Genomic DNA, 17649 nt, shown 5'->3' on the forward strand with positions numbered 1-17649 from the left:
ATATGCAGCATAGTCATCATTTTTAATGTACAAAAAATACAAACTTGCACTGTTCCAGCACCTGAGGCGGTACACAGTTGCGCCAACCGCGACACCTTGTGATCTTGCATTGCAGGTCTGCTATTTTCTACACTAGCTTTCAACCGTCTTTGCTTTTCCAGACACTATAGCCTATAGAAAACTTTCTCCCTCTGTGACCTTGCTTGAGCACAGCAAGGGTGCACACTCTTATACATAATGGTAACTGCTTAAAAGGTCTACTTTATCTCATCAATATATAGCATACCTTTTTTTTTTAATCACATCCACAAACTGTATTAACTCATTCCCAGTGCACCATTACATAATTCAAATTTCATTGTTTTAAAGTTCATTGTTTTAAAGCCACCATGAGATGAACACAAAACTACAAAAACTCAAATAACCATTCAGAATCAAACGTACAACTCATCTTTGTTTATTTTTAATTTTCAAAAATGTAAAAATTTAGTACATGTAAAAGCATATCACACTTTGAGCTAATTGCATTTGAATAAACTCAATAAAAAAAAGAAAGAAAAAAATACTAAAACAAAAATGGAGACTCAACTCTGGGTTAAGTTTATGACATAACAAATGGTTTACTAATCTATTGATCACCTTTAAGAAAAGGTAATTTTTAACAAAGCAAAAGTAAATGAAGTTAATAAACAATCCAATTTATGTTCTGACACAATACATTTGTGGCTTGTCTGAAACATCTCTAAAAGATTGTGGGGGATGGGGTCCTCCCAGTTAAGCCCGATTTATACTTTGTCGCACGGCGGTGTCACACGCCAATAATAGCAGACTTACAAGCTCACAATGCACACAGTCGCATAAATTAGGCGTAAGGTCAACTGCAGGGTCTATCGAGAGGAGTTGGAGCTGGAACGAGAGCGGTGTCGTCTGCGGCCGGCAGATCTGGAACGGGAGCGACGTCGTACGGGGGAACGTCTCACGGGGGAACGCCTCCGTGGCGACCGAGACCTTAAAGAAAAGATGAGCCTTTAATGATCCGGAGGAAACTTCTGCCACAGAAGTTAAGTGTCCATTGGCATCATGGCCGGATTTACCCTCCCAAGGGCTAGACAACATTTCAGGGCCCCCCTGGGCTGTGCGGTGCATTTTGGTCGCGCGCCCGGAAAAAGATTGGCCTATTTTGTTCTAATTTCGCTGTAATTTTGGGGTACCCAGCCCCTCCAAAGGAGAAAGGCAGGCAGGCAGGCAGACAGACTAGTCGCTGAATGCAGGCTGCCATGCACAGCGACATTGGCAGGGGTTTCCACAGCTAACCCACAACACAGCGTCACTGTCTGAAGCTCTCACTGTTTTAACCATAATACTAAATGTACAATAACTAAACATAAATCTCACTTGAATTGGATTGCAATACTTTACAATTTCAAATTTCAAATCATTAAGCCCGGGCTGTAGCCCACCCTAGCCCAATGGTAAATCCGCCTCTAATTGGCATATGAAGGCATGACAAAGCCGAATGTTTAACTTTCCCTCAAATGTAAGCTGTTTATTAAGACGGGAACCCCTTTTGGTGTTTTAAGCATTCCGTTATACTTTAGCTATAAAAAAAAATAGTGAAAACGTGCACATTTTTTAACATATATTCTTTCACAGCGAACATTTTTTAATTCAAATATTTGCTTCTTCTTCCTGAAACATCTTTTGAGATGGGGGGGTCTGTGGCCAATTACATATATTTTTTAGGATGGAGAAGCACTGACATTGAGACCTGGGTCTTTCAGAAAACTGTCAGTATTTAGAAGACATTTTGTAGAATCGACCTCAGGTCTAAATGGGTTGAGGTTTTCGTGAACCGTCCTCCCAGGCAATGGGATCTGTAATCTTGGTTATATTATTACATTCAGCTGTGTTTACAATGGATGATTACTATGAAGGAATGTTTGTGGGCTATGTAGAATAGATCATGTACCTTCTCCTCATGCGGGGTGGGGTGCGACGCCACAGAGGGGGAGGTGGTGGCATTCTGCGGAGGGGAGACTGTCTACGAATTGGAGGACGGATTCTCGGAGTCAGTATAGCAGAGGCAGTGATTTCCTGTCCATCAATCTGACCTGAAAGTAGCAGACAAGGGAAAGAACAAACCCCTACATAATCAGAATGCATGTTCTGCTGCAGAGTAAAGCCCATTGCATACTACACCAGAGCAGACGAAATGTGTTCAGTTGGCCCAAAACTAGAATATGACGTCATTCAGAGCTTAGGGTGGGCGGGATTAGGGGATTCAGAACACAAAAGTGTTCTGTGGCAGTATGACATCTATTGACCTGTCAGACGCAACTCTAAACATATTAGTGGTGCATCAGTTATTCAAACTAATGAAATTGTTTTTTACACATTTTGGAACTAGCCAATCTACAAGCATCATCCCGCAATGAGTTGTGAGCCATTTTAGCCGCTTTTGAAATATCGAATTATAAAATAGGGCTTACTGTTGACTCCTAGAAGAAGAAAAACAAAACAACAAAATTCTGGTTATTCAAGAATAATGGTAAGGATATGTGCCCTTTACCTCCATCCATGTATTTGAGGGCCTTCTGGGTCTCTTCTGGAGTTTCAAACTCCACATAGGCATAACCTTTAGACAGCTGTGGCTGTACCCTGTCCATTGGCAACTCAACCAGTTTTATCTTCCCATAAGTGGAGAAGATCTCCTGGATGTGTTCCTGGGAACGCAAGCAAGTTGTTAACAACCAAGCACAAAAAGGTTCCTGTTCAGCAATTGTATTTTGCTGTCAAGGTCATGACATTTTACTTGATGATTGTCATCCAAATAATTGCAAGCACAAAAACAAAAATATTAAGAGCAATGAGGGACTCAGCTATGGTTAGAATGTTCTACAAACATCTAAAACAGTCTACCAACATAGACGATAAGCAGTTGAAGAGGAGAAAAGCTGGATTAATGAGCAGGCTGGATGGTGGATTCTGCATTCAAGTCTGAACCATTCCTGGGCTCACCTTGGTGACGTTTCTGGTCAGTTTTCCTAAATGAACTTTCGTCGGTTTGGGGCTTGGGCTCCGTTTCCTCCGCTCCTTATCATCTCCTCTCTTCTGTGTTTTAGACCTGTGTGTTGTTCACAAAAACAGACAAAATCTTTGATTTCAATCATTATCACAACTGAAATGAAGGGCAACCATTTTTTCTCTCTTTTTTGCATGAGAGTGGTCCAAAAAATAACAAATTCAAGTGGTTTATCTTGATTGACCACGTAATCCCTGCATTATTTAGTACTTTGAGGTGTGCAAAACAAAATAGCAGATCTACAAGCTCACAACGCAGCGCTTGAATATCTGCTTTATATAATTTATGGCTCGTACACACTGCACGATATTTGCTCTGATTATGCTGTCGGGGAGCATTTTTGGTGCTCACCGACAAAACTCCCGATCTGACACAAGATCGGGCTTTGATCGCCAAGCTTTTGCTGTGTGTGAAAGGAGCTGCGAGAAGATCCAGCGCCGATAAAAGCGCCCGCCGACCCCTTCCCGAGCGTTTAGGAATATCTAGCAGGTTTGATATTTGACTGTCGCCAACTGGACATCCTACAGTATGAACTGGGTTGCGACTGCGCCTCGAGAAGGCCTGTATTACAGCCAATGAGAGCACAGGACAGCTGTGCTCACAGCACTGCTGTCTGTCTGTCGACTGTATCGATAGATGATCAGATAAGATATAACCTTTATTCCGTCGGTAAATCCCTGTGTCGTACATATTGGTAGCTATATTAGCCCAATATTGCTGTTACGCATTTCACTTGAATAATGTTGATAAACCACATCAGAATCAACGCTGCAAACTTTTGGACCTTGTGCGCTGTGTGCGTGTACATACGGAGAGAGAGAATTATGTAATGAAAATCGAGATTTAACGCCCTGTCTCGCTATAGCGTACATAGGCTACGCTATCACAAACATTTCGCCCTGTATGTGTGTAGCCTATTATTCCTGTGTGTGTGGACGCAGAGAGAGAGAGGGGGGGCATCCTGTGTCGGTCTCGCGCTTGTATCACGGCATCCTGCACATACGTGCGATGTCAAATTGAAAATGAATTGGAATAAAAAACAAACGATGTAGCCTATATGTATCGGGTCTGGATCGCATCTTGGTGAACTCTTGCAGTTTGTGATGCCTAGTCGGCAACCAACCGTTTATTGTGAAAGCCACACAGATATAATGACAGTCGATTTAAAAAAAAGACTCCTGTAGTGTGAAATAAATAACGATCGCCGACAACTTTAAAACTCCTACAGTGTGTAGGCCTGTAGGGGCCATTAATCGAGGCAAAAGTTTGAAATAATCGTGATCTGAAGACATATCGCCAAGCCCTAATGCAAATACAACGGCAGTTACTGACGTGGAACGGGAACGGCGGCGGTTGTCATGGCGTCTGCGACTCGGGCTCGGAGACGCAGACGAGCTGGAGGACGAGGAGCGGGAGCTGGAAGAACCGGAGCGGCTGGAGCCAGAAGAACTGGAAGAACTGGACCCGGAGCTGGATCCAGAGCTGCTGCTTGAGGAAGAGCTGGATCTGGATGAGCACATAATCATGGTCAGTGGTGGTAAATTCTTTGAGTATCTGTACTTTACTTGAGCATTTGTTGGTTTCTGGAAAATCTTTCAAATGTTTAGTAAATAGCTACATCTACAATCTCAGATCTGCCATTTATTTTTATAAATGCACGTGCGCACGCACGCACGCACGCACTCACCCAACAAGTTTGATGATTATGCAAAATCACTGATTATATCAAATAATTGCAAGGAGGCGATAATGTAATAATTGTGACTGGCCTAATCTGTATTTTCAGCAACCGCCACTGTGGTATAAATCATTAAATATAAATCCAGCTCAAACAATGCAGTGATGTCGATCATCACACAAGAATGACATGAACATGATGAGTCCAGTGACCCAAACCTGCTTGTGCTGCCACTAGAAGCACTGCGACGCTTCCTTCCCTTCTCCCTTCCCCTGTCCTTGTCCGCTGCTTCCTTGGTAGCCGTCTTCTCTTTGCCTCTGTCTTTTGACTTTTCCTCTTCCTTTCTTTTGGTCGGTGACGGTGCCCTAAAAGTGGAAGTAAGATTGTCATCAAGAGATCAAAAACACAGTACATAATTCACTATACTGCCTAATCTGTCCTGAAAACGCTCTTTGGACAAAATGTAAAAGTCAATAAGTCATATGGGGAAAATAAAATGAAATAGAAGTGAAATCTGACTAAAAGTAGGCTACACATTGCTTACACCAGTTACATTCATATTTAGATTATTAACACAACATAAAAAGCAGCCAATTGTTGTGAAATGTGCCTATTAGTACGAGTACTTTTTGGGTTAAAAACTACTGTAAGTATAGCCTATTTTGATGCCCATACTGATTTATTTTCTTCTTTTTGATTTCTAACCGTTTATATGATGTACTTGCATTGTACTATATATTTGTATGTCATTAAATGTTTTGGAATTGGACCGAGCCATGGGCTTTCTTAGCAGGCCTTGTATTGAACTGTACTTTCTAGTGCTATTTTTCTGCAAACTGTAAATGAAGTATTCAATCAATCAATACTCAAGTGATTCAGAAATTGAATGCATGGAACGTTTTTGATTGAAGTATTTAACAGTTTGCAGAATTACAGTACATTTCAAGCACAACGCAATACAAAAACTGTTGACTGTGAGTGGACAACACCATATAAAGCATTACACTTGTTACAAGAGGGTCCACCGTTTACAATTCATCATAACATTTAGAGAGGAAATCGTCATAAAGGAGGTAAAAACATATACAGTGAGGGGAAAGGGGGGTGGGGGATTCAGATTTTACGGGGGCCAGTTTCGAATTACAGCCGTCCGTAGGTGCCCTTTGAGAGCGGTTTTGAAGGAGTCAAGGGATTCACATGTCTTAATGACAGTTGGTAGGGCGTTCCACGTTTTTGTAGCATTAGCATATTACTTGTTTACTGGTAACATGGTATTTCTACGTGATATTGCTACTTTTACCGAAGTAAAGGTGCAAGTTATTCCGCCCCTAGAGAGTTGGACTGCATATTCTGTACATAGTTAGATTCTGTATCACGGCTGTTGTTGCGAGCAGCAGGCTTCGGCCGCCATTGATTTCATTGACCCTACACAACAACACGATTTGCGTCGATTATTCCTTGATAACCATCGTGACCACCAGGCCAACTCGGGGACTAAGTTACGCGCACCATTGCGTTTTCGGGTCACACGACATACAACGTTTAAAATGTATTACGTGTAAAATATACTCACATTTCTTCAATTCCGATGCAAAGACCGAATCGAATCCCCAAGCAAGAGTGTGTTACTACTAGTGTCGCTGAATGATGATGATTACGCGGCCAGACGGCAGACACCAGAGCGGAAATTGCGATTCAAGCTAAGCGACAAATAATGTTTATATTTACTTCGTCGCACGACGGTGTCGCTCGCCGAGAATAGCAGATCTACAAGCTCACGTGTCGTCGCAGAGGCGACACGCCGTGAGCTTGTAGCTCTGCTATTTTTTGGCACGCGACACCGTAGTGCGAAGGAGCCTAAATCCAGGCTTCACGCACACAACCAACCCATTTGTATTTTGTAGCCTAGGATGCCAACCAAGAAGAAGAAGAAGCCATTTGTTTACGTTGAAAAATGTGTGGGGAAAACGTTGCTAACGTTGCTCTGCAAGCCACGATCCATGCAAATAAGAGAAGTTGTTATGTACTCCAGTCCAGAATGATTTAAAGGTTATGATCTAACGCCATTGATTCGCCTCCTCCTCCCCCTTTTCGGGTCCCTGTAGGGAACCATTCGGCAGGTAAGCGATCAAACTCGCTGTTTAGCTGATGCTTGTACTGTACTACTAGTTTCTTTTATCGCTCAGTCCTGCTCACGATTCTCAAACATGTTTATATAAAGGTCTGACATACGTTGACAATTTACATCGATATTGTCACAACAATATCGTATTATGGCAGTATATATTTTTTCTTCTTTTCAAATTATCTTTCAACAATAGAAGATTTACAAGCTCACTGTGATTAATCAGCTTGATATATTAAATGAGCTTTAATTCGATTTGCATCCTTGAAAAATCCAGATTAATTTAAATATTCCTGGCTCAGACATAGTTTTTCATATCTTCATAAAATGGATTGTCCCAAGTTATACTGCAAAAGTCATGAAATGTAGTGTTCTAAATTGTTCTAAATCTTCTAAACATATTTTTGGGCAAAAGGGGTGAAGTGTCCCTTTAATGGTTAACCAAAATCTACCTCCTCCATTAAAACCAAAAGATTTTCGTTGTTAGTCTCTGTCTGTACCACTGCCAGACCTAAACTAAACGCACAATCAAATACTCTTTGACATTATTTTTATATCCACAAAAATATTATGTTGAAACGCTGTCACCAATGAAACTTCTTTGACTTCTAATGAAAGCAGTAATCCTGTACTGTCTATATTGTCAATATTCTCAGAAAATATATTATAGCTGTCTATGTTCCTGCACTATTAGACAAAACCTTAGTTTTGTTTGCCTTCCTTCAGACAATGCATAGATAATAACAACATAATAATGATAAATACATTTAAATAAAATAAAAAAGAAAGAGAAAAAAATGCACTGGAATTCCTTTTTCACCCATGGTATAATAATGCAATTACAAATACCAGGAAAACATAAAAGTCTGAATGCTTTGGGGTAGGTAAAAAAAGAAGAGGCAGAGAGAGATATTGTGACTTAAATGATGGATGATGATAGTTGTTTTTTTGCTATGTTTTCATAGTCTGCCTTAGTAACACAAACAACAACAACAACCTGAACTTACACTGTACCATATATGGAAAACATTTATCTATCCTTAACTGTGCTTTCTTAACAGGTGGCAGTAGGAAAAATATTCAGAAGAAATTCCCTCCACTCCAGTCTTGAGTAAGAGACCATGGGCCGGCTGGATGAGGCTGCCAAGCGAAAAGTTGTGGAGCTGCGGAAGGCTGGTCTAAGCTTTCGCAAAATTAAGGCTGTTCTAGAGCTGGAAAACATCAAGGTGTCTGCCCAAGCTATCTACCTGTTCCTAAGGGAGTTTCAGGGTAGACAGCCGGGTAGGGTCAGGCCTGAGGAGTGTGGGACCAGCAGCACAACCCCAACACAGGCGCTGACTACTGCTAGAGCTGGAGGAACCGCAAGAGAGGGCTGGAGCAACGTTCAACTTCAGAACCTACTGCGTGAGGCATCTCATCATGCTGGCCTTGCCGCGGCAGTAGAATTTACCAAGCAGACCACCACTGTGCCGGAAACTGTGACAAAGCCATCCGGGTCAGGGGAGAGCAGTGGCACTAGCAGGCCACAGCAGCAAAATGAGGCCAATAAGGATGAGAATGACATTCAGATTGTTAGTGTCACCTCCCTAGCTCGGAACAGTCAACAGAGGGCTCTTCAGTCCACTGCTATAGGGACAGGAGGAGCCGGGTCAACAGTGATGGCATCAGCAGCCTTAATGAGGAAACGGGTGACACCATCTCCAGCTACAAGTCCTATTTTGGCTGCCCGCAAGAGGCTGTTGGATAAAGCCCTGTCACATAGGACAAAGGTAGCTGCCTAGTAGGGATTCATATGTATATTGACCAAAGTTATTGCTTAAAACAATGTGTATCGGTATCAAAAGCGGTGTCAAAATAATGCCCTTTATGTTGCATGGATATATGCACCAAAATCAGGCATTAATGGAAAGATATAAATGAGCACATAAAAATTGTGTTTTTAGAGATTTGCACCTGCACCAAGAATCACAGTTATAGTATAGCTATAAGACACATGGTGGTATTTCAAAGAAACACACAAACAATATTGATATTATAGGCCGAAATGATCTGTAATCAAAATTTGGGAAAAGTTTCAATATTATGTAATATGCCTCCCTACGGCATGACATTGTTATTTTCTCTTGAAAGTGACATAGCCAACTCATCTCATGTTTGTAATTGTGGTCTCTTATAATAGGAAAAATAGTTTGTGACGAGGCCCAGTCTTAAAAATTAAGACTGCATTATGTTGTTTTTCGGCAGTCATTCCTACAAGTGGCTTCTTTGCTGAGGCGAGATCAGTCCAATATCCCTGGAGCTGATTTGAGAAATGCAATTCCACGACAGCCCGAAACCTATGATCTCACTACTGAAAAGGTGAGAAAAGAGGCCAACTTAACCTAGCAGACCAAACATTTAAATGTGTAACTTTAATTGTTATTGTCTCCACCAGGCCAAAGGCATGGGGAGAGAGTATGTTTTGCACTCCGTCCGTGTGTGTGTGCGTCCGTCCTTCCTTCCTTCCTTCTGTCCGTCTGTTACCAGCTAATCTCCGGCACCGTTGGCCCGATCCATGCCAAACTTTGCACACACACTCCCTGGATGCCAACGACGAACCTCTGCCCCAAATATTCCTCAACGGCCTGTTATAGCGCCACCATGAGGCCGATTTAGGCAAAACACATTTCTGTAGATTACACATTTTATCCATACATCACACAATTCGGTATACACTATCTCCATAGTCATGTGATCAACACGGATCTGCACCATTTCCCATCTTCCTTCCTGATTGGCTAAGATTCGCTTCCAAAGCTCACATGATTGGTCCGTTTCGAACAAAATGCCACATCACAAACACAGTGTGCAATTTCCGTGAAATTATACACGCACATTTCCACTAGGCTGAGGACGACATGACACAATTTATTTTCCAAACCAGCCTCATGGTGGCGCTATAACAGGGCAATTCCTGTTTTTACCTATAACTGCATCGTTCTGTGTACAACTTTGTATGCGCACTCCCTAGAGGCATGGAAAAACATTTTACCTGCATCCCTCCACATCTGCCGGTTATAGCGCCACCATGAGGCCGATTTCTGCTAAACACATTGTTTATATCAGTCGCACAGATTTCATCCAAATCTCATGCAAATCGGTAGTCATGTGATCAAGACGAGTCTGTTTGATTTCTCAGATTCTACACTGATTGGCTAAGATTGCCTTCCAAAGTCTTCAGGACTGGCCCGTTATGTACAAAATGCTGCACATATCCAGCTCATCCAGAATTCTATCCTCAGAGATGCTATGAGTGATCTGACTGCATTTCCTCAACACAATGAAGAAAATTGTTGCAAAAAACAAACAAACATGTTTATATCACTGTTTATATCAAACTAAACATTTTGCCAAACATCACACACACTCCTATCCTCCTGGTGGAGACCTGTGCCCAGAAGGGCACTTTTTCTAGTTCATACTGTTCTACTAGTTTATTACTTTGTATTCTCCGTTGTACAGAAAACTATAGAAGACCAGCCAGGAGCGCCTGGTGGCCCTAGACGTTTCTTCACACAGAGGCCAGTTCCGTCTGTTCGTTCCCCTCTTCCTGCCCCTCGGATTGGCATTCGGCTTCCAAACCGGACATCATCACCTCAAACTTCCCAGGGTCCCGGGAGTCCTGTCCTGATTCGCCTCCAGGCACCTTCTGGAGCTCAGTGCCCTGCCCGGAGAGATGTAAACCTCAGCCCTCAGCAGGCAGTGCAGGAGACAGGAGGCAGAGCTGTGAGCGGAGCTGTGAGCGGAGCTATTGTTCACGGACTCCAAGATCAGATCCAGGCCCTGGGCTCAGAGGTGCGTAGCCTGGGCTTGGCGCTGAAGATGTTGGTGGAGCAGCAGTGCCGCGTCGAGCGAGAGCAAGCACAGCAGACACAAGTTCAGAAGCAGATACTTGGCACCCTGCAGAGCCTAGCGTCCAAACTGGGCCCTTGTTGTCACGGACAGAAACATAACAAAACTCCATCACCTCCATCTCTGTCAAACTCCTCCATGTCCACCTCCCTTGCTCAAGACACTTACAACTACAGCCAAGGTACATACACTCAGTGCAGCCAAGCTCAGCCAAGCTACAATCCAATAGACAGTTTGGAAACGGTGGGGAGCTTCAAAATGCCTGGACTAAGCTCTACTAGCATGAATGGGTTCCAGTCATGTAATAACCCTGTGAGTCTCCCACTCTCTCATGCACCCACACAAACACAGCCTTATGCAACAGCATACACACAGCAGCACAGTCAAACACTCATGCCATCCTACACACAGTCCTATGCCTCTACATACACCCAGTCACACTCTCAGCCATTCATGGGTTCAGAAAATAAAACATCGGATTACTCCAGCAGCTGCCCAGCGGGCGGCCACCAGGACGGCAGTGTCTCGACCGTGTTGAACTCTAACCACTCGCCGCAGGACCACCAGCTCAATATTATTAAAGTGGAATGACCTTCGATTGCTTCAAATTCCATTTAATGTGCGAGCTGTTTAGGGAGGACAAAAGGGCTTAGCTGTGATTTTGTAGAGGGTTATTTTTGTAAATAATTTTTTGGTGTGTTTGAGAAGAAATTCATTTTGTTTATGAAACATTGCATACAATTTGTTTTAAAAGTAGCATATTTTTTATACAACACAAATGACAATATAAGGAATTTGAGGAAAACTAAACAATGGGAGAAAAAGTAAATCTGTAATGTTCAGAATATGCCTTTTTTATTATTTTGTTTGATGTCTGTTTTATTTATTTATCACATAATGTTTAAAACAATGTTATAACGTCATAATTATAACTGACTGACAAGTATAATTACTGTATTGTTTATTGTATGTCACTGGGGTTCCCATTACTCAACTGTCAATTATTCATACATATTCAAAACTGTTGGGATCTAGGCATAGGCATCAAACACAATTAACTGAATACAGGGATACAACTACATGACGGTTAAATTTCCACTTGACCCATTTTCAACCCATCTTCATATAATTGGTTCTCCATAATGCCAATTAAAATATGGTACAATTTCTGTCTCTGTGTCTCAGAGGAGGGCTGTGGGCATTGGGCAGGTTTGGTAATTTCAAACAAGATTTCAATTAATTATTTTTTAAAGTAATGCGAGAACAATGGCTTCTATTTGAGCATGCTAACTTAGATATTGAAAACTGGTATTTTTTTATTAAGAGAGTTTCAGATCTTAGACTTGACTGTCAACAATAGATGCATGCATAAAGTGAATGGCAGATCGAGTGGCAAAGTGAGTGACAAAGTGAATTTAATGCGATCAAATATGACTTTTCTGTTTGGATGTATGGGCTTTCAAGGCCAGAAAGTAGTTTTTGCCACTCAGTAGGCGTTCCCGCATAACTTCCGGGTATGATGATGATGTCACGTGCATACCCTCTATACTGCTGCTGACAATGAATTTTCTGTGCCACAAAGTAAGACCTGAAAACCAAATGAAATTAGTATCACAAGTAATCTTGCTATTTGGAATGACCATGGAGTATCTCCATTGGTTTTCCAAACACTTGATGAGTTTGTGACATATAACTCCTCTAAAATCATGCCATCTATTATATTTAAATAAAATTAGAATTCAACAATTGATTAGTCGATTAGAATAAATTCTTTGGTGTTTTATGTAAGAAGTCCACAAATCTCAGGCCTGGGGAAGCCATAGCCGCAATTTGCTGATTGTTTTTTATAATGTGATGAATCTATGATGAGTTGCAATACCCTCCATTGACTCCACACTCATCCAATTTGCGTTTGCCACCTGCTTGTCTTAAACAACGTTAAACTCACCAACATTGCAGCTGTAGTCCAAGCTTGAATTATCCTCTTTCAATCTGCCAAGCTTGTTTTTCATACAAATCCCCCGTAGACATGTTATCAGCTACTTTCTGTCAAGAAATTCTGTGGAAGTGATTATTTTTCTAAGTGTTGGAGTTTGGAAGCGCTCGTCGTAAGTCATTGAACGGCCCTGCATGCCATCTGTTTCGCATTTGCACATAATGCAGAAGGCAGCAGCGCGACCCCTTAATAAAAACGAGCGCTTCCAAACTCCAACGCTTAGAAAAAGAATCACTTGCACAGAATTTCTTGACAGAAAGTAGCTCATAACATGTCTACGGGGGATTTTTATGAAAAACAAGCTCGGCAGATTGAAAGGATAATTCAAGCTTGGACTACAGCTGCAATGTTGGTGAGTTTAACATTGTTTAAGACAAGCAGATCGCAAACGCAAATTGGATGAGTAGGGAGTCAATGGAGGGTATTGCAACTCTAGATTCATCACATTATAAAATAAATCTAGAGTTGCAAATTGCAGCTAGGGAAGGCAATGGTTTTTTCCCCCCTGGCACTAATGCTAGTCATCTCTGCTGCCACCTAGTGTAGCTAACAGGAACAGGATGTGTAAAGCCAAGTACTGTGTAACACTAGACTTCTGGCTTCTGTATTTTGGGCATATTTTTGCAGATTGCTGTACAACGGAGTATAGTAGGGTTTAACCACTTAAACAATCTAACTTAGCTAACTGGGGTCCCACAATAGCTCTGCTATTGTCTCCACCAGGCCACCAGGCATGGGGAGAGTATGTTTTGCAATCCGTCCATCCGTGTGTCCGTCCGTCCGTGTACAGCTAATCTCTGGCACCGTTGGCCCGGTCGATGCCAAACTGCACACACACTCCCTGGATGCCAACGACGAACCTCTGCCCAACATTTTCTAGAATGGCCTGTTATATATAACATGTTTACCTATAACTGCACCGATCTGCGTGCAACTTTGCATGCACATTCCTGGCCTAGAGGCCAAGAAAAAACCTTTGACCTTTGACCTGCATTTTTCACATCTGCCTGGTTGTAAAACAACTTTTTTTAATATTACTCCTCCAGATTCTGTCCAAAAATCCTGCTAATCGGTACACTATCTCTATAGTCATGTGATCAAGACGGATCTGTCTGATATTTCATATCCCATGCTAATTGGCTAACATTGGCTTCCAGAGTCTGCAGGATTCGCCACAAATCATGAACGCAGCACGCAATTTAGGTGAGAAATGTCACGCACTTTCCTACTAGGCTGAGGAATACATCCCACCCTTTTTACATTGGTCTGCCTCAAATCATGAATTTGAACGTCCAATTGCCATCAAAGGCGTAAGGAATGAAGAAGGAATGGCAGGGGGTGCCCCAACTCCAGGGCCACCCCATCAGACTCCTGCTGCTTCTCTCGTCGCAGTGCCTCCAACTCCAGGGCCACCCCCTCAGACTCCTGCTGCTTCTCTCGTCGCAGTGCCTCCAACTCCAGGGCCACCCCCTCAGACTCCTGCTGCTTCTCTCGTTGCAGTGCCTCCAACTCCAGGGCCACCCCGTCAGACTCCTGCTGCTTCTCTCGTCGCAGTGCCTCCAACTCCAGGGCCACCCCCTCAGACTCTTGCTGCTTCTCTCGTCGCAGTGCTCCAACTCCAGGGCCACCCCCTCAGACTCCTGCTGCTTCTCTCGTCGCAGTGCCTCCAACTCCAGGGCCACCCCGTCAGACTCCTGCTGCTTCTCTCGTCGCAGTGCCTCCAACTCCAGGGCCACCCCCTCAGACTCTTGCTGCTTCTCTCGTCGCAGTGCTCCAACTCCAGGGCCACCCCCTCAGACTCCTGCTGCTTCTCTCGTCGCAGTGCCTCCAACTCCAGGGCCACCCCCTCAGACTCCTGCTGCTTCTCTCGTCGCAGTGCCTCCAACTCCAGGGCCACCCCCTCAGACTCCTGCTGCTTCTCTCGTCGCAGTGCCTCCAACTCCAGGGCCACCCCCTCAGACTCCTGCTGCTTCTCTCGTCGCAGTGCCTCCAACTCCAGGGCCACCCCCTCAGACTCCTGCTGCTTCTCTCGTCGCAGTGCCTCCAACTCCAGGGCCACCCCCTCAGACCCAAACTCCTGCTGCTTCTCTCGTCGCAGTGCCTCCAACTCCAGGGCCACCCCCTCAGACTCTTGCTGCTTCTCTCGTCGCAGTGCCTCCAACTCCAGGGCCACCCCCTCAGACTCTTGCTGCTTCTCTCGTCGCAGTGCCTCCAACTCCAGGGCCACCCCCTCAAACTCCTGCTGCTTCTCTCGTCGCAGTGCCTCCAACTCCAGGGCCACCCCCTCAGACTCTTGCTGCTTCTCTCGTCGCAGTGCCTCCAACTCCAGGGCCACCCCCTCAGACTCTTGCTGCTTCTCTCGTCGCAGTGCCTCCAACTCCAGGGCCACCCCCTCAGACTCCTGCTGCTTCTCTCGTCGCAGTGCCCCAACTCCAGGGCCACCCCCTCAGACTCCTGCTGTCTCTTCTTGAGCTTCTTAATTGTTGAAAGCGTCAGCTTTGGCCTTGGCTGCATTGAGTTTCTGCTGAGCAGCTTTGAGCTCTTTCTCTCGCTCTGCCTCCGCGTTCTTCATCTTGTTCTCCAGAACCTTGTACTGTGCTCCAAGGAGCACCTTTTCTAGTTTCCCTCGTTTACACCCCTAAAATAACTAATCCAAATTCACAATATCTTCCAACATGGTACGTCGTGATCTTGTATGTAGATCAGCTATTTAACGACTAACAAAGGTTCAAAAGTAGGTTATAGTGAAATGACACATATATATAATATAACTAGTAGAGAATGAATGCAAACAACGTAATACAGTCTCTTATGATTTAAAGTTTTTGTAATTTTCAAAAAAAGAAAAGAATTATATATATATATATATATATATATATGTATGTATGTATGTATGTATTATTTTCTTTGTAGAATAGCCATTTGTTCTTACTATGATGATCATGATATGTCTTACAAATCTGTCTGACTGACCTCCATAAAAAGAGGTCAGTCAAGGTCAGAGGTTCCTTAACAAATAGCTTAACATATTAGTGTTAAGATATTTGTTTCTACAGTTAGACCAGGTAACTCATTTCTGTACTTTGGCCTGTGTGTGTAGTCTCTGTCCTGTGTCGAAACACGCATCTGTAACAGCCAGAAGCATTTTCTTTTGTTTTTTGTTTTTGAGTGGTGTAAACCACTCCTACAACTGGCTTTGTTAGTTTACGTGTCTGTCTGTCTGTCCGTAACAAAAAATGAGCATGGTTGCTATGGTCACCCAGTTCACACGGGTGTGATTTCATTACATCAGACATTACGTCAGACCACAGCTGATCAGTCTATATAAGACCTTACACCACTCAGTTCACACGGGTGTGATTTTTTATAAACAAACAAGTTTCCTCAAACGACCTAGTTTATGCTTCGCCTCACAACGGTGTTATGTGCTGAACGCATAAGCTCACAACGTGTTGAGCTTTGGGGACAGGCAGCTTTTACAAAGTTTGTTTTTTAAAAGGATCCCTGGCTAATAAGACAAATATGTCTTAAAACATTATACTTGCCCTCTATAACTAAAATTACAAAATAACACCATAAATATTTCTTTCATAAATAGAGAATCTTTCACTCAATAGGGACTGCTCCTGTCGCAAGTTGATGATGTCATATGCCCATGTGTGGTCTATCCCTATGGAATTATGGAATGCACGTGCTAATAAAAAACAACTTAATACTTCCTAAAGTTAATATGAGCATCAAAGCAATATTTAAAATATTTTTTATTAGCACGTGCATTCCATAATTCCATAGGGCTGAACCACACATGGACATATTTCATCATCAACTTGCGACAGGAGCAGTCCCTATTGAGTGAAAGATTCTCTATTTATGAAAGAAATAAAATATTTAAGGTGTTTTTATTTTATTTTTGAGTGGTGTAAACCACTCCTACAACTGGCTTTGTTAGTGCAGAAAAAATGAGCATGGTTGCTATGTTCACCCTGTTCACCCGGGTGTGATTTCATTACATCAGACATGATTTCATTACGTCAGACAGGCTATATAAGACCATACACCACTCAGTTCACACGGGTGTGATTTTTTTAGTAATAGAGGGCAATTATAATGTTTTAAGACATATTTGTCGTATTAGCCAGGGATCCTTTTATTAACATTCACAAGAATTAAGGATTGATGAGGACGATTGAAAGGCCTGATGGATATGGGTCTGGTTGCAGTTATCGCCAGGGAACTGGGTCATGTTTCCCAAATGTAACCTACGCGTCTTTACTTAACCGAGCTCCATCAGCCAGCAATAACCCTGTCTGTGCTCAAACTATCATTCATTACCATGGTATATGTATTACCAGCCAGCAGCTAATCATCTACTGACTCCACTTTGAGGAGCTCAGATTCAATCAGGGCAATAGAAATTCTATGAGGAGGAGCAAGGTCATTGTGGTCATTTAAATTCACCACTTTAACCCTGGCATACCAATTTGGGGGTGCAATCAGGTGGGAGCTTGTAGATGAGTAGCCTATGTAGTGGTTAAGAGTTAAAGTTCATTAAAATGTGTAACCATGCACCACCGTCCGTAATATTCCAAGGTGCTGATGAAAGCAGTAATCCATAATCAAATTGTAAATCCAAAAAGGTCTAGGAGGCTTTTATATTACTTTTTTTGTTATTTATTCTTTTGTAATAAACACTTTACAAAACTGTGAACAACACTCTGAATGAAGCTTATAATTGCTGGCCTGTGTTACTAAAGATGTCATTATGCCATTCATTATTAATCATTACATGTGATATTTCTTATTTATGAAAAACAGGATTATTTCAATATTTGTTATCAGTGCACAACATCAAAAGTGGTGAATTTTGTTTTATAATA

General features: G+C 42.7%; 2 protein-coding genes across 2 annotated transcripts; one reads left to right on the plus strand and one right to left on the minus strand.

Moving 5' to 3' along the window:
• Positions 1-441: 441 nt before the first annotated feature.
• LOC306935973 (uncharacterized protein) lies at positions 442-6467 on the minus strand. Its single transcript, XM_079519357.1, has 7 exons — positions 6334-6467; positions 4979-5125; positions 4415-4588; positions 3019-3124; positions 2570-2723; positions 1970-2111; positions 442-1008 (listed from the first exon to the last, which is right to left on the minus strand). Coding segments are annotated over exons 1-7 (846 nt in total). The 5' UTR covers positions 6336-6467; the 3' UTR covers positions 442-887.
• Positions 6468-6621: 154 nt separating this feature from the next.
• LOC306935972 (uncharacterized protein) lies at positions 6622-11725 on the plus strand. The gene is made up of 4 exons (XM_079519356.1): positions 6622-6880; positions 7947-8654; positions 9130-9243; positions 10387-11725. Exons 2-4 carry the CDS (start codon positions 8007-8009, stop codon positions 11365-11367), a joined length of 1743 nt encoding a protein of 580 aa, XP_079375482.1. The 5' UTR covers positions 6622-6880; positions 7947-8006; the 3' UTR covers positions 11368-11725.
• Positions 11726-17649: the final 5924 nt, after the last annotated feature.

The sequence above is a fragment of the Electrona antarctica genome, assembly GCF_951216825.1.
Source record: "Electrona antarctica genome assembly, chromosome: 14".
NCBI lineage: Eukaryota > Metazoa > Chordata > Actinopteri > Myctophiformes > Myctophidae > Electrona > Electrona antarctica.